Here is a 17,904-nt window from a genome sequence, read left to right as displayed (position 1 = left end):
AAAATCGCATATCACCTTGCGATGCAAGAACATGTGCAGGAGCATAATGCAGTGCGAGTCCGGACAAAGAGCGTATGTGCCGAAATTTGATTTGGAAAGCCACTGTGCGACATAAGATGCGTATGTTCGCCTGAAAGGTTGTAGTTGATGCCCTCCCAACGAACAGCTGCAAAGCAAGACACCATGTAAATGTTTCGGTACAATGATCGTTTTGTGGTGCAGAATTGGAAGACTTGTTTCCGCACGCAAGGAATCTGTTGGAGGAGATGAGATGTGACTAGCCATTGGTAGAAAATACCAAGCTAGTACAAGATTGGTTGTTTGGCGGATCAGTCAGCTCAAAAAAAGATCCAGCGGCGGATCCTCAAAAAAAAAGAAAAGAAAAGAAGATCCAGCGGCAGCGCGAGGAACAACCTATGAACACGCACGCGCCCGCCCCGTCCAAATCCACCCCTCCGGACTCCGGAGATACGAAATTTCCTTCCTTCCAGCAGACGCAGACGCGGCATAGGCCAGCATCGATCGCGAGCGAATCCGCGCGTCATTATTCCCATTAACAACAGCAAGCAAAGGAGAAGGAGCAAATAATAAACGGAGAGCGGAAAGGGGAGGGGTTTTTATTAGTCGTAGCATGGAACAGCAGCATCATCGTCCCGCGACCCGAATCCGAATCCAAATCCAAATCCAAATCCATCCCGTGGCCTCCCGTCTTTCCTCTTCCGCCCCTCTCCCCCAATCCCAATCCCAGTCGCCGCCTCCCCTTCCTCCTCCGGTTCCCTCGCGCTCCTGTGGTTCCCGGCGCGGGTCCGGATTCGAGCCCTCGGCCGCGGCCGCGGGGTTCGAGGGGGCGTGAGGGCGGTTGCTGTTGTTAGGTTTCGGCGGATCTAGGTAGGGTTCGATTCGATCCGGACCGAGGCGGGATGGACTCCTCCGGCGACGGAGGGGACGAGGGGGCCGGGGCCGCGCCGGGGAGCCCCGCGTCGGCGCCCTCCGCGGGGGCCGGGCCCGGCGGCGCGTCTGGATCCAGCGGGAAGCCCACGGCGAGGCGCGTCATGAAGACGCCCTACCAGTTGGAGGTCCTCGAGCAGACCTACACAGGTTCGCCCACGCTTCCTTCCCTCTCTGAATTTCGCTAGTGTTTTTCTCACAGGATTTTCGATCCAAGTATGCACGCGCGCTCGTCAGTTTTTTCCCTAGGATTTAATCAGCGCTGTTTCTGGTGATGGTGCAGATGACCCGTACCCTAACGAGGCCAAGCGGGTGGAGCTGTCAGCGAAGCTGGGGCTCACGGACAGGCAGCTGCAGATGTGGTTCTGCCACCGGAGGCTCAAGGACCGCAGGCCGCCGCCCGCCACCAAGCGGCGGGACGAGGAGGTCGCCGTGCCGGTCCTGGCGCCCCCGCCCGTGCTGCACCACTCGCTGCCACACCCGCACGCCGAGCCAACGTACGGCGAGCAGCTGCTGCTGCCCTGCGGCAGCTCCCGCAGAGGGCCTGGCCGCTCGTCTGCCGTGCCGAGGATTTCTGCTCCAGAGGTTGACAGGAGGTACTACGAGGCGGCGCATCAGGTCATGCTGCCTCCGCAGGCACATGTGCAGCTCACGCGGGCCGCGCACCGGGCGATCGAGACCGTGCAGCAGCTCATAGGAGAGCCGCTGAGGGAGGATGGGCCCGTGCTTGGTGATCACTTTGATCCGCTCCCTCCTGGTGCATTTGGAGCGCCTATGCCTGTTGGTATGAGTGTTATGCCCATTGTGCTTCCCTTTTTCTTTTCTTCGTTTGTGCCTAGTATGTTTGCATGCTTAATGGCACAAATGAGTAAATAGAGGTGGATATGAACTTGAATTATTTTTGTGTTCACGCAAGTGTTAGATACTATATCGTTTAGTAGTGTTGCTGTTGATGCCAATTGTTTGTGTGATACTTCCAATATTCTAAATGCTTTGTTGTTGTTGTTGTTGTTGTTGTTGTTGTTGTTGTTGTTGTTGTTGTTGTTGTTGTTGTTGTTGTTGTTGTTGTTGTTGTTGTTGTTGTTGTTGTTGTTGTATAGTATATACTATCGATATTCTGACTTGAACTCTGCTCTTGTCATGTTATGGAGTAGTTCCAGAGCAGCGGAAGCAGCCTTATCGATCACATGAGACCAGTGTATTTTCTGCACACGATCCCAAGCCCATGAAGGTATGCTTCAGTGCATTTGCAGACACATGTTTAATTTTGGCAGTCACTGAGCTGCACCCCTGTTACCGAGTAGATGGTCTGAGTAGAAGGTTAACTAGTCTATCCCAGTTTGCATTCATAATAAACTGTTTGATGAGAGGGTTTATTCATTTATATCCCTGTTTGCCTGCAAGGAGCGAACTGTCTTGCATGCAGAGCCACCTCTGAATACTTCAAATGTTTGTTGCGGCACTACTTGCACATTTGCATTTGATGCACCATAGTTACTTATGAAGATATTGGAGCCTAAGCAGCGCTGCATATAACATGGCGAAATCATCATGGCTAATCTTGAAAGCTGGCTGCGTGTAGTATCTGTGCGAATTTGTCCCAACTGGCTTTGGGGCCAAGTTTGGGATTAACAGGCTAGGCCTAATGATATATGTTATGATGTATATTCTTTATGGTTTTCTGGCCTTGTTGACCTGATTAGCTGCTCAAAGGCAAAATTAACCAATCATGTGAGCAGCCTAACCAAGGAAATTATATGGTTTAGAGACAACTGCTAATTATTTGCGCAGAGCCTACCTTATGGCGTCTTTGTAAAATGGCCACAATGATTTTATAATGTATGTAAACTAGCAAGTTGTTGTACTGGAACTTTATCGATGGACCTATGAAGTCAATTTCGGATTTGATGTCTATAATCCTTCCCCAGACCCCACCTGGTGTGGGAGCTTCTATCTCTTGGTTTGTCCTTTTAGTGATGTAGAATGCTCATTTGACTCAAGTACAAGGCATGGCCTTTTGCAGTAACTGTACATTGCTACCCTTGGTTCCATTAAATGGAAAATTTTGAGTTTATTCCTTGTATATATATTGTTGCATTAAAGGGAATAGTGCAACGAGAGACGTATCTTCTGCTCTGTTTATGGACCAATACGTGGATGAGTGGTCCTTGTTAGCTTGATTACTACAAACATGTGTTCCTCTCTCATGACTGATCACATCGCACTTGTACTTTCATACTTCATACTCAATTTTACAGTAGCTGTATCCTCCTGTTCTGTTTTCTGCTTGCCTTGTTGTTTTTAGTTTGACAGTATTTTTATTCTGTTTTTTCCTTGCAGGCATCAGCATTCTTGCCAAGCATAGACCCTTCTGTTTCAAGTACAGTTACTGGGAAGAGGAAGTACATGTCTGGAAATTCTTCTCATCTTCCTTCACGGGCAGTACATGAGTACCAGTTTCTTCCAGAACACACTAGCGATATATATGAGAGAACAAGCCAGTCGTGTTTTTATGATGCTTCAGCGGAAGCTTCAAATTCGAGGATATCTTCTCTGTCTACAGGATCACGCTTACTACATGGTGCTGAGAAAGCATCTAGCTATGCATTTGATGGTCAAGTATCTGGCTCTAGCCATTTAATTCAACATGGAAAACCATTGATCTCCCTGTCGGGATCCGCAGATTATGAGATGGCTTCGAATATTGATGTTAGTCCTGCTCCAATTGAAGGCCAGTTTGGCATTCCTCAGGTTGCTGGACTTCAAAATCCCCTTGCATCCGCTGAAGGAGTGGATTATCACGATGAAGATGCATATCGACTGGATAGAAAGCGAAAAGTATGATTTTTGCTTCATGGATGCCATTTTTTTTCTGTACACATCATGTGAGTTGATGTATGATCTTTGTTCTCATATTTACTCCAGCATAATGAAGAATCAAAGATTGCGAAGGAAGTTGATGCTGAAGAAAAACGGATAAGAAAGGAACTCGAGAAGCAAGATGTGTTGAAGAAAAAGGTATTCCTTGTTCATGTTATAGAAGGTCAATTGTGTCTTTCATGGTAAGGCATTTAACATTCTAATATATTTGCAGAGAGAAGAACAAATGCGGAAGGAAGTTGAGAGGTATGACCGTGAAAGAAAAAAAGAAGAGGAGAGGTTTATGCGCGAAAAACAGAGGGAAGAAGAGAGACTCCAGAAGGAACAATGGCGTGAACAGAAACGCATGGAGAAGTTTTTGGTGAAACAATCCTTGAGAGTTAGTTCACTGGCTCCTAAACTATAAATGCATCAGGCATAGAGATTAGACCACTTGTACTTTTCAGTTTATAACCTGTTCTCTGCACAGGCCGAAAAACTAAAGCAGAAAGAGGAGCTTCGAAAGGAGAAAGAAGCTGCAAGACAAAAGGCTGCTAATGAAAGGGCTACAGCACGTAGAATTGCACGGGAGTACATGGAACTAATGGAAGATGAACGGTTAGAACTAATGGAACTGGTTTCACGAAGCAAAGGGTTGCCCTCGATGCTTTCTCTTGATAGTGACACATTGCAGCAACTCGATTCATTTAGAGGTCTGCACTACATTCCTGGATCTATGCTTATGTACTCTGCACTGCCTTTGGTTCCTTTGTTTTTGTTCAGAAAAAGAAAAGAAAAAGCATATGTCGATTTAATACTGAACATTCTCTTTCTCAATTGGGTACCTAGACTTATCTTTTGTATGTCCAAAGACAAGTTCTATGTCAAAAGGATTATCAACTTGAAATTTATGATCTACCTGTTCCTAGTACATTTTCAGCCGGAAGTTCTGCTGCTACTTGGGTTATCAATATATTATAAGAATGGAGTACTTTTTAAAATAATTTGGACTAGTTTAATTTAATATATTTAATTGTTCAAACATTTGAGCCTTGCCTGCTGTTAACTCTTTTTTCCTAATAAGGAAGCTACTAAAGAAATAAATTTCATTAATGTTCAATATTTTAAGGCACAAGGGAGTCTACCCTTCCCATATTAAAATCATTATAAGTGTGAAAACAGATACTCCCTCTTGTATCATATAATAGCTGTCACTTTGGACAGTGGCATGGTATGCAACCTACTAATTTATATGGTATGAAAATAATTTTCAAGAGAAATTTGCACATATGATTTAGAGGCACCCAGTCTAAATATGCCCAATGATACTGCTAGTCAATGTTTAAAAGTTACCTTGGCTTTGTTCAAAGCACAGCTTTTTAGGGAACCCAAGGGAGTAGATCAAGTGATCTCATGATTATTTACTGCTTAGCTGGTGCTATATCATATGAACACTTTCTTTGGTTGAGTTATAAATATCACAAAAAAGAGGAACTTTTTTTGCTTGCTACTTTGGCTCTGTTTAAGCTTGAAGTGTAGCAGCTTAATGCAACATCTGAATTGTGGTTTATTCTTGTGCAGGAATGCTGACACAGTTTCCTACTGAAGCTGTGAGATTGAAGGTGCCATTTTCAATAAAGCCATGGACAAGTTCTGAGAGTAACATTGGAAACCTTCTGATGGTACTTCCTGATCTGATTCTTCAACTTTTTTTTCTTTTGTCCCCTAAATCCTCTCACCAGCAATCCACCCACAACCACACACCCAAAGATGGGTAAACGGAAGCTTGAAAATTGCACTTTAAAAATCTTGCTGCCCTGTGTAAACGAAGGGCACAATTGTAAAGCTGAAGTGTAAAGAATGCAATTTCTGTCATCGTATTGTTCCTCTAGAAAGTTTTATTCTTCTACTACTACATATGCTTCTTTGGCAATTGTGTATGAAAAAGAATCTTGTACATGTGTTTGCTTGCTTTGTTAATCTGCACATTTTTTGTAAAACGATGACAGGACCTTCTTTTCAAAGTATATGCTAGAGTGTATTCTTTTTTTAACTGAAGCTGCTTTCTATGAAATTCAGGTGTGGAAGTTCTTTTTTACCTTTGCGGATGTACTTGAGCTTCCATCATTCACACTCGACGAGTTTGTGCAATCTCTTCATGATTATGTAAGTTATTTGCCCGATCTATGATGCTAAAACAGAAACTTTGTACTGTTGACTCTAATCAATGCTGAGATGCGCACCTGCTATACGATGCTGGTTATATTTGAATAAGACCCTAGACTTCTCCATTCGTTTACTCCTCTTTCCTTGGTTTTCATACCCTATTCATTCATATGTTGACTGTTGGATGCTAAAGAGTAAGACTGAACTGGCATTTGACTTTCGGACTTGGATCATGATTAAGTTTTCAGAGATTTTATTTCTGCGCCTTTTATGAAATTTGACTTTGTCTGTTGGTTGCTGGTATTCATTTGGCAGGACTCAAGGTTGTTGGGGGAATTGCATGTTGCTGTGCTGAAATCCATCATAAAAGATATTGAGGATGTTGCCCGGACTTCTTCAGTTGTTTCCGGAGTGAATCAGAGCAGTTCTGCTAACCCCGGAGGTGGACATCCACAGATTGTTGAAGGGGTGTGTGTGCATATCTCCTTTTCTATAACATAGATTTTGTTCCGCACAGAACCAATTTTATCTATAATTTAACACATCTGATTTCTTGCTATTAGGCATATGCTTGGGGGTTCAACATACTTACCTGGCAGCGCCACTTGACTTATCTTACGTGGCCTGAAATATTGCGCCAATTTGGTTTATCTGCTGGTTTTGGGCCTCAGTTGAAGAAAAGGACTGAAGATGTATACCATGACGATAATGAGGTATTGACTTTTGAAAGTTTCCAATATACATATGATATTAGCTTGACAGCTACTCCCTCTGTCCCACAATATATGGGACGGAGGGAGTATATTGTAGGACAAAGTATATATGGCCCCAGTTACAAAAAGGTATATGACCCCAGTGACAAAAAAGTCTATGACCCCATGGAATATGGGGCTGTGTCCATGTTTACTATGAAATACGGGCTGTGTCCATGTGAACTATAAAACCATCTGACTAGAACCCTGGTACTTATGAGAACTGTCTACTTAACCTCAAGTGGTTGTTGCTAAGTGGGTGGGAGTAAACAATACTATTATACTCATCAAACCATGTGCAATTCTTAGTTTTATAAGGACACCTGATTATCTTGGATGATAACTGACAGTATTTATGCTGTTCATGATAATTGAAACTTAAGAGTACATATTTGCAGCTCTATAGCTTTTATGAACCTACAATTTGTGCTCTTTTGTTCTTCATGGCTAGAAAAGAGTGTATATACTCGAGAACTTCGATCAAATTAATGCAAAATTTGTTGACAGGGCCGGAATAGTGCGGATGTTATTTCCACTCTGCGAAATGGTTCAGCAGCTGTGAAATCTGCTGCTTTGATGAAAGAAAGGGGCTACACCAACCGTCGCAGGTCTAGGCACCGTCTGACACCTGGAACGGTAAAATTTGCTGCTTTCCATGTTTTATCACTTGAAGGAGACGAAGGTCTCTCGATACTGGAAGTTGCAGAAAAAATTCAGGTACATCTGCATCTCAGTTTTTCTTCCAAACTAACCCTGACCTGATATTGTTTACTTATCTGACCTTCTTGATTTCATTATTAATCCCTTCAGAGATCTGGACTTAGGGACCTTACAACAAGCAAGACACCTGAGGCATCTATATCTGCTGCATTGTCAAGGGATACCAAGCTTTTTGAAAGAACCGCGCCCTTGACATATTGTGTTAAAACTCCTTATAGAAAAGACCCAGCTGATTCTGAGGCTGTGTTCTCAGAAGCAAGGGAAAAAATAAGGGTGTTTCAGAATGCATTTTCGGGGTGTGAAGAAGTGGAAAAGGATGTGGAGGATGCTGAAAGGGGGGATGATGATTCTGAATGTGACGAGGCCGATGATGATCCTGATGGCGATGAAGTGAATATAGAGGAAAAAAATGTCAATGCTTCAGTAGCTAGAGCAAAAGATGCTGGCTTGCCAATTGCAGCTGGTGACACAAATGATGAAGTAAAAGGTGTGATTAACCCATCTATGCCATCAAGCCCTCACAGTAAATCTCCCAGTGGCTTGCAGCGTATGGTAGTTAAGTCCACTGCAGTTAGTACTTCAAGTGATCCACCCATTGGAGCTTCACAAGACGCAGAGATTGATGAAAGTAACCAAGGGGAATCCTGGGTTCAGGGGCTAGCTGAAGGTGACTACTGTGATCTTAGTGTGGAGGAACGCCTCAATGCATTGGTTGCACTGATTGGTGTTGCCACTGAAGGAAATTCTATGCGTGCAATTCTGGAGGTATTTATCTTGCCTAATCTCTATATCTTGATATTTTCCCATTGAACTTCATCTGAGCAAGTGACTGCACTTTTGCAGGAACGTCTTGAGGCAGCAAATGCTTTAAAAAAGCAAATGTGGGCAGAGTCACAACTTGATAGAAGGCGTTCAAGGGAAGAGTTTGCAGGCAGAATGCAACATGATCCTTGCACGGATTTGAAGGCTGATGCGGATCAAGGAAATAATGTTGGTGAATGCACTCTTACTCAAGTACATAATCTCATCAAAGAGAATGGTGGAAAGGCCAGCTCAGTAAACAATGATTTTCTCGTCGACCAACAAAGTCAACTTAATGCTGGTAATATGGTTCACGAGGGGAATGGTGTAAGCAGGATATCCAATGCTAACCCAGAGAGCTTGTCTGCTCAGCAATATGCTTCATCTGAGAAAACACGATCTCAGTTGAAATCATTCATAGGTCATAAGGCAGAACAGCTGTATGTCTACAGATCATTGCCTCTTGGACAAGATCGAAGACGGAATCGGTATTGGCAGTTTTCTACTTCTGTATCATCCAATGACCCTGGGTCTGGAAGAATATTCTTTGAATCTAGAGATGGATACTGGAGGCTCATTGACTCGGCTGAGGTGGGTATTTTTTAATTCTTAACTCTTAAAAATGCAGTTCTGTCGTCCAATATTCTCAATAGAAGCTGACACATGATGCAGTTCAGCTGGTTCATTTTGTCCTTCTATCTGTTAATCAGTCACTTCATTGCTTGTGCAATTTACTTTATGCGATCATGTTAAAGTATGAACACATGACATTCAAATACGAGAGAGAATTGTTACCTCAAGTTGAATGGATTGCATCTATATCATTGGAGGGTGGGGCTGTGGGAGGGCACAATTGATAAGAGTAAAGTGAAATTGCTCACGGTGTCTTTCTGAAAACTATTTTTGTTGGATGACATAAACCATCTATCGAATGGCTTTTAGATATTATTTGCTTTCTCCTCTCCCATTCTAATACTCCCTTTCTCAAGATTGTTGTGAATGTTCAGCCAGTGTTGTGCTGTATTACTCGGATGCACTGATTTCTGCTGGTGCCGGCTAGAAATTGAGTTTTCTGTGACCAGCTTGAAATGAGAATTTCTAACTAGTTTTTATTGTTGATTATTACTTGCTGACCTCTTCTTTAAGTTTACTACCCTTGGTGTTTGGACTGGTGTTGGAGCATATGCTGCCAATCAACTCTGAACTGCTAACAGCAGCTGATCTATTGAAAAAGTAGATACTTATTAGAGTGATTATCATTCATCTTCCTCCATCATTTAGCAAGTGGACATAAATTCTTATTAACTGATTATGTACTACGTCACTCTTAAAGAGATTTTTGTGTTTTTTTACACAACCAACTGCATTATCTCATTTACAATGTATCTGCAGAATTAGAATCACCGTTTTAACATGATGTCTTGCCGTAAAATGCAGGCATTTGATGCTTTAGTAGCTTCCCTTGACACTCGTGGCATCCGGGAGTCACATCTGCATTCAATGTTGCAAAGCATCGAGTCAACCTTTAAGGATGCTATAGGGAGGATAAAGTGTGCCACTATAGAACACTCAGCTGGAAGGAATTTGAGAAATGGAAGTAGTGAAATCATTAGCCCAAATCATAGTAATGAATTTGGAAGTCCATGCAGCACCCTTTCAGGTGTCGTTTCTGATACTGTAGTGGCATACTCGGATTCTTTCAAGATAGAGCTCGGGCGTAATGATCTTGAGAAGGTTGCTATTTCCAAGAGGGCATGTATGTTTCTGAAGTGGATGTGGGAGGGCAATCATCAGTCCACATGTGCCATGAAATATGGAAAGAAACGGTGTTCTGATTTGATACATGGTTGTGATTATTGCTATCAGATTTATTTAGCTGAAGAAACGCACTGTTCGTCTTGCCACAAGACATTCAAATCCATTCACAGTCTCTCGGAACATACATCACAATGTGAGGAGAAACGGAGAACCGATCCTAATTGGAAGATACAAATATCAGATGATTCTGTTCCCATAAGACCGAGATTGCTGAAGCTGCTGTTAGCTACCATTGAGGTTGGTAATTACATGTTTTTAGTCATTGACCTGCTGTTCCTATTGTGATTGTTTCTAGTAGCTCTGTTGTTTAAGTTGTTAGCATTTTGTATCTCAGGCCTCGGTTCCAGCAGAAGCTCTCCAACCATTTTGGACAGATGGATATCGAAAATCATGGGGTGTTAAGTTGTTTTCTACATCATCCAACGAAGAAATTTTCCAGGTTCCCCATCCTTTCCCTTTCTATTATAGTCGATGCACCAAGTAGTTTCTTTTTGTTTGGTAGACACGGTTGCCTTGAGTTTTATCATTAGTACTCAATGCACCAAGTAGTTTATTTAGTTTGGTTGAGAGGGGCCTCACATCGGATCCACTTGTCCACAAAGAACATTCTGGAAATTATTTCACCCAATGAACTGTACATGCGCTGCTTTAGTTCTCGTGATGTAGATTATAGTTTAGACAAGAGATGACAGTCATCTAAGTCCCTCTAATAGTTAGATCGATACTGCTTAAACCATAAGGATTCCATCACCACCAACTTGCTTCAGTTTGCCAGCCTAAATGTTCTAGCAGTTGCTACTTTACCATGTTTTAATAGCGAGAGTAACTTAGCAGGAACCTTTATACATGTTTGTATTTGCCCACCTGAAATATTGCTGTCGTCATGTTTTTGCAGCTGTTAACTGTGCTGGAAGGTGCACTAAAAAGGGATTACTTGTCATCTAACTTTGAAACGACTGCTGAGTTGCTTAATTCAAATACACTAGATTTTGCTGGTCGGAATTCTATTGCATGTTCTGGATCTGCTGCTGTACTTCCATGGGTACCCAGCACTGCTGCTGCTGTTACATTACGGCTGTTAGACCTTGATTCTTCCCTCTCGTACACGCTTGATCAAAAGGCAGGATTAAATAAAGAGCGAGAAGCTGGGGATTTCATTGTGAGTGTCTTGCCTTATTATTATTGCATATCTTTTCATGGTATTTGCATGATTTGCTGGTAATGAGGTGTCATCTTTGATGCCTTAAATTATGTGATGTGTTGATACATCACGATGATTTGTTTGGATATCTTAATGCTCTTTTTTCATCATACCTTGTTTCTTCTATGCAGAAGGGTCCTTCGAGATATACTGCTGTTAAGAACAAACAAGAAATGGGGCCGGTGGGAGCTCCTGGCTTTGATCATCATGTTGGAGCGCAGCTGACTCCCAGCAATGGTCTTAGAGGCCGTGGACGAGGAGGTCGAGGGCGTGGCAGGGGAGGTAGATCCCTCAGTCGTGGTGGCAGGGTCCCAAGAGGTGTTGGCAGCTCTCCCAGGATTGAGTTCAGGGATGACAACAATGTGTCTTATAAGGAAACCACAGATAAGCAAGCTGGCCGAGGCCGTGGGCGTGGTCGCGGCCGTGGGCGCGGGCGAGGACGTGGACGTGGACGTGGCAGTATCACTGAAAGTGGCAGTGGCAGTGGCAGTGTCCGAGGTCGTGGAAGAGGACGAGGACGAGGACTTCGAACTGTTAGGCCTAGGCAGCCAGTTGAGCTTGGAGCCAGATCAATTCCAAAGGCAAACTTGTTGGGAACCTTTGGCATGCTAAGTAATGCAAAGCCTATGACTCTGCATTCTCCACAGAGCTCTGGTGCGGAAGAGTGGGGCTTGGATAGACGAGCATATGCCGAGGATGACGAGGACAACTCAGTATCTCAATCAGATGAATCAGAAGGGGACGAAGAAAATGGCGAGCCCATGAACGAGGATTACGATGAGCAGCTTCCAGATTATTCAAGGGACAATTCTGCATCCAGCCCCCGTCAGATGATGGATTCGGAGTCAGAAGATAATGATGAATACGATGAGGAGGGCGAGGAGGACGGGGCCGACTATGATGCTGAGCAACCTATGGACGAAGACAACGATGATGCTGAGATGAGCGGGGATGACGAACTTGGTGATGACGGCGACGATGATGACGGTGGTGGTAGTCAGGGTGGAGCGGGGAACGCCGACGACGATGATGCAACATCCTATTCTTCAGAGTATAGTGAATAAGAGATGTCAGGAAGAACCGGGTCCATGCTGCCGAGTAGTGATGACTGATCTACAGTTTCGCCTTGGGTCGCCCAAATGCTGAAAGAAGTATCGAAGAGGATGAAATAGGTTTACATTTGATTGTTGGGACGCAAATTTGCTTGCTCCCGCTGGACTGGACTTGAGCTTTGTACATACTTGTTAGTTGCTTACAGACTAGATGCTCCCAGTGTATACAAGATTACCGTCGGTTATAGAAGTGGTACTTTCTGCTTCATTCCTGTTACCGTTCATCTCGTTGCAGAGTGAGCAACCGCGCACTTGATAAGCACAGGAACCAACCAAATGCTGCGCCAATAGATTGTCCCTTACATTTCTAACACTAATCAACCAAAGCGACAAAAGAAATTTCCATATCTTAGAACATCTGAATATATAACCTGCAGGGATTTAGAAACATGCATAATCTTTGCATCTAGCACGCACAAACATATTAAAATTTTGTGGCAGAAGCTGGATTTGGAATTCACTTATGTAAAGCCTGGCTGAAGCTCATGCAAAGCATATCTCTGTCTGAAACCGTCTCCAGCCGCTGTAATGGAGTACGTACTTAACCTTGAAGCTGACGATTGATCAATGTCTTTACATGGTAGGAACAGGGGAGAGAGAAGTAACGAAACAGTTATAGAGATACCCCGCAAGAAGAGAGGGAGGAAGGGATGGATGTCTTAGATCCATGCCCTGTTTGGTATGGCCTCGTAGACCCATGCCCTGTTTGGGGATGAGGGAGGTGAGTCGGTGCTATCTCAGAGATGGAGCGGCCATCGAGCCAATGGCCGCACCAGAATTTGCAAGTGCGCCCGTCGCCTGGTGCCCATGAAATGGACGCGCAGAAGAAGCTGCTAACATCGGGATCCGCGAGCAGCTGGAGATGCCTCTAGGGCCGAGAATTGTCTGTGGACTGGAGCCACAACCAACAGACGCAAAGAGCAATGCCGGCGCATTGGAGGTCGTGCACGCCCAGCTCAAGCGGTCGGCAAACACGGGGCCAACTAACTAGGCACGAGCCCGCCTTAGCATCCTTGCGACCATGTCAGAGGAAATCGCGAATGACGTGAGTGACTCATCATGGCCAGCAGGATGTGGACGTGGATGGCTGAGAGCATGTGCCACATCACCGCGAGGGATTCGTCTTGCCTGCTCTCTCCTCATGCTCCCATCCATGCTCCCATTTCATCCTACGCTTGTCTTTTTTTTTCTCTTTTCTTTCTAATCTAATCATCCCCTGATTTTAAGGGGGTGGGGCTGGGCCTTATTTTGTCCAATCAAATCAAGCCACGTACGCGGGAGCACAGATGGGCACACGTCGGGGGAGCAGGCAAGTCTCGTCCCACCGCGAGGCGCTCACCGCACGACAGGAGGGGCGCCTTCCAAGTGGCAAGTTTCTTGAGCATCTTGTCCACCAATGTCAACAACGCCGAGGTTGGCACCTTCCGCATAGATAGCGGCAAGCCCAAGTAAGTAATCAAGAATGTGGTGGTGACTGGGCAAGCGAGCGCGGTCCTGATCTCTGCGGTGGCCTCGAAGGTGCATTGGATCGAGTGGCGGATCACTTGGCGAAGCTCTTCCAAAGGCAGATCACTTGGTGGAGCAAGATTCCGGGTCGCTTTGGGTATTCGGATTGCAAAACTCCTCCAACATCATATCATCCTAGCGTGAGGATTCGAAAGTCCGAAGGCACTGCTATACATTAAACGAGATACACTCAAGTGATTGATTCACTTATGTACCTAGCTTGCGCTACGAGGCCTGACATCACGTTTGTTGTGAGCCAACTGAGTTGGTTTGTTTCCAATCTACTCCCTCCGTTCCAAAATAGATGACCCAACTTTATATTAACTTTGTACTAAAGTTAGTACAAAGTTGAGTCATCTATTTTGGAACGGAGGGAGTAGGATATGAACATTGTCGTGATGTTGAAAGAGTTGTGCACTATTTGCAAGGCACTATGAGCCACATACTTCACTATACCGGATACCCGACGGCACTTCAAGATCAAGAGTATAGTGATGTGAATTGGATCTCTGATGTTGAGGAGATGAAAGCCACAAGTGGATATATGTTTCTTTTGGAAAACACAGATCTTTATTCATTTGCAATAACAAGTACATCGTTTATGAGGAGAGGTACAATTTCGCTCAAAGGCTTCTCAAACCAGTTCAAAGCTATAGAAAATCTAGCTACTTTAGCAAGTTCATGTGCAACCCCTGTTGGCTTCCTTATTACAGTGCTCGAATCTAGTAATGGGGAAATCACAAGCCAAAAGATAACAATCGTCAAAAACTGTCGCCGCTGTACCTGCCGACCGTCCTCCATTATTCATGTTTTCAATGACCTCCAAGTTATTTGAGTTAATTACTAGACGGTTGCAACCCACTCTTTGAGCCATTGATAGCCTATATGTAAGCGCCAAAGCTTTGGCCATCAGGACATCCGTGGACCAATCAATTCTCCAAATCCTCCTTGCGATGAATTTCCCTTTATCGTCCCTCAACACAGCACCCGTCGTGCCCCTAAGCAAGTCATGATCAAAAGAGGCATCCACATTAAGTTTTACCAACCCCCTTGGAGGTTGGATCCAACCCTCTCTTTTTATAGTAGCCTTTGGTGATGTAGCCATAACATAGTTTAACGTAATAGCACGAATCTCCATAGAGATCTGGTTAGCATCTTGGGTTTTCTCATATATGTTTATCCTTGGTGGTGGCGTTGTTTCCTGGAAGTCTTGCAAACAGACGATCTTAACAAAGTCGACAATGTAAGCAGAACTACAACACTAGATAAATCATGTACAAAAGCAAAATGGCTTCTAGAGCTTTTGGTGGACTTCTCAGTGGTTGAAAACCGAATTCCGGCTATCCTTATGAACTTTGACAATCAAGCAGTAACTGTCAAGGCAAAGAGTTCAAAGGACAACATGCAATCCACAAAACATATAAGAAGAAGATTGAAATATATCAGGCATTCAAGAAACTCCAAAGTAATAGAGTTGCATTACATCCAATCGGCTAAGAATCTGGCACATCCCTTCACTAAAGTTCTACCATGTAACGTGATAGAAAATGCATCAAGAAAGAGGGGTATGAGATCCACATGATTTTCCATGGTGGTAAAGCAACCTATGTGATCAGAGATCCCGTGAAACATGAGCTAGGAAAACAAGCTACTGTTTAACTTAGGACAGTAACCCTATTAACCCAATCTGCTGGAGACGCACTACTCTCACAATCTGTATGGTAGGTTGACTTTGTCGTAATGTGTTCTAAGGCTTGTATTAGCAAGATCCTATCTTACAGAGCGATCCTTGGAAGAACATACCTATATGAGTCTAAATGTTGTTCATAGTCTATGAGATAGAGTAATCGCTAGGAAGCTCATGAACATGTAAGGAGTGTGACTAATATGCTCCACCCGCAGGGTTAGCCTTCGACAACCTAGTACCAGTAAGACAACCGGTGAAACTTCTTTACACCAAACCGACAATTCAAGGCATAATCCATTATTTAGTTGTGAAAAGTGTAACCCTTTACTCTAGGTGTATGTTCAACCTTAATCGATCTCTACTAAAAATTCTGGTATATCAAAACAATGTTTGGAACAGAGGACAACATAATGTGCCTCTGAGATCTGATAGTATTTCCTGGTTGATCTCTAAGCGTGTGTTTGGTTGCATTCCCTCCCTAGTATGGTTGTTTCCTCATGAGACATGTTGACTGTAGACATGCTGAGACATGCATTTATTGTTGTTTGGTAGCGATGCATGTGATGAAACATGCTGAGCGGAGACTTTATTTGGTAGCCCGCACCTTAACATACATGCTGGGCTGAGACTTTGTTTGGTAGCCTGTATGTGAGGTATGCTGCTTGAATGTAGTTTTTGGCGGCAATACAATAATCAAACAACATTTCGACACTCTACTAATAATGCGGGCAATAAAACATCACCGTTCCAACATAATCTGAGCAATGATAACTTATTTCGACTATATGTAAATATGAAAAAAAACTAACACATAATTGGAGCAATAAAACATCTTTAGAACATGTCTCAGGAATATAATAAGACATAAAACCTCAATTTGTAGTAGTGCATTAGTAGATTCATATTACGTAGCCTCATTCGAAATCCAAGTTTATGAATATCCATTTCTGAGCCCAGGCTCATCTGCATCCGGTGAAGAGAAAATTCACAAAAGATACTATTTTTTTTTTCAAAAAATTCCATTTTTTGCATGGAGGATAATTTGGTGCGTGAGGTGCGCTTCAAATTTCAATCATTTGGACATATGAGTAGTTCTCGGCAAAAAGACAAATTGGGTTAGAACAATACATGAACAGTAAGCATTTTCACAGAATAATACGTGAACAATATATGTAAACTTTTTTACAAACCCGATTTTACTTTACTTTTCTTCTTTATTTACTTTTCTTTTTTCCTTTAGATTTAAATTTTCATTTCCATTTCCTTTTTTTCTTTCCAAATTTCACAAACAATTTCTGAAATCCAAGAATTTTTTCCAAATCAGCGAACATTTATTTCAAATCGGGTGAACATGTTTTGAATTCAAACTTTGTTCAATGAGTTCAGAAAATGTTCATATTATTCTGAAATTATGAACATATTTAAAATTTGTGAACATTTTCCTAAATGGTGAACAATTTTTGATTCATGAACATTTCTTAAATTCATGAACATTTTTTGAAACCATGAACAGATTTCAAAATCATGAACATTTTCCAAATTCATGAACATTTATTTTAAATCATGCATATTTTTTTACATTCCTGTACATTTTTTTACAAATTTGTTCACATTTTTATAAATCGTAATTTATTTTTTAATTTCACGAATATTTTTTGAAATTGCGTACATTTTTTGAACATTTTCCTAAAAAATTATGAACATCTTTTAAAATTGTGATTTTTTTTGAATACACGAACATTTTTTTGATTCACGAACATTTTTTGAATCCATGAGCTTTATCATTTCCCGAACATGTTTTGAATTCTCGATCATTTTTTTCGCAATGTGGAACTTTTTAGAATTCTTAATTATTTTTAAAAAGGAAAAAGGCTGAAAATAAAATAAAAACTATAAAGGAAAAACGAAGGGGCTTCCCGCCCCGCACATGAGCCAACCCATGAGGGCACGCAGGGGAGCGTGGGGGTGCGCGCTGGTCGCCATATAGGAGATCCCGACATGAGGACTAGGAGTCTAGGATGACACACATACAAGGGAACATACCGACCGGGCTACATGTTGGTCCATTTAGTGCCTTTTTATTTTTTCACCGTATTTGTTTATTTCTCTAGATGTTTTATTTAAAATAACAGAAATGCAATTTATAATTAAAACATCTAATTCGTTTTTCCGTGATAATTTGGAATAACAAAAAATGGTAAAGAAAAATGTTCATGCGAAAGATGCTCCTCTGGTCGCAGCGGCACAACATACATCATCATATATGCCCTCACCTTCGCTGGATGTGAGAACTCGCTATGGCCATTGCCGACTAGTCGACCGTGAATAAAGAGA

General features: G+C 42.8%; 1 protein-coding gene across 1 annotated transcript; it reads left to right on the top strand.

Moving 5' to 3' along the window:
* The first annotated feature begins 405 nt into the window (after positions 1–405).
* Positions 406–12,585, top strand: LOC119291767 (homeobox-DDT domain protein RLT2-like). Its single transcript, XM_037570578.1, has 18 exons — positions 406–1,098; positions 1,232–1,732; positions 2,103–2,179; positions 3,289–3,786; positions 3,874–3,966; positions 4,043–4,207; positions 4,298–4,520; positions 5,389–5,489; positions 5,887–5,973; positions 6,289–6,441; positions 6,537–6,686; positions 7,233–7,442; positions 7,536–8,210; positions 8,289–8,837; positions 9,684–10,301; positions 10,399–10,503; positions 10,960–11,223; positions 11,397–12,585. Exons 1-18 carry the CDS (start codon positions 921–923, stop codon positions 12,327–12,329), a joined length of 5,580 nt encoding a protein of 1,859 aa, XP_037426475.1. The 5' UTR covers positions 406–920; the 3' UTR covers positions 12,330–12,585.
* The last annotated feature ends 5,319 nt before the right edge of the window (positions 12,586–17,904 follow it).

This window comes from Triticum dicoccoides, chromosome 1A, assembly GCF_002162155.2.
Source record: "Triticum dicoccoides isolate Atlit2015 ecotype Zavitan chromosome 1A, WEW_v2.0, whole genome shotgun sequence".
NCBI classification, from domain to species: Eukaryota; Viridiplantae; Streptophyta; class Magnoliopsida; order Poales; family Poaceae; genus Triticum; species Triticum dicoccoides.
Note: the sequence above shows the minus strand (reverse complement) of the source record. Positions and strands in the feature narration are given on the sequence as shown.

What these genes read in the sequence shown, in the direction of transcription:
- LOC119291767 (XM_037570578.1), top strand. Translation starts at nt 921, where the DNA reads ATGGACTCCTCCGGCGACGGAGGGGACGAGGGGGCCGGGGCCGCGCCG. An exon ending in GCAACTCGATTCATTTAGAG is followed by an intron (nt 4,521 to 5,388) that starts GTCTGCACTACA and finishes ATTCTTGTGCAG; the next exon opens with GAATGCTGACACAGTTTCCT. An exon ending in ACATTGGAAACCTTCTGATG is followed by an intron (nt 5,490 to 5,886) that starts GTACTTCCTGAT and finishes TATGAAATTCAG; the next exon opens with GTGTGGAAGTTCTTTTTTAC.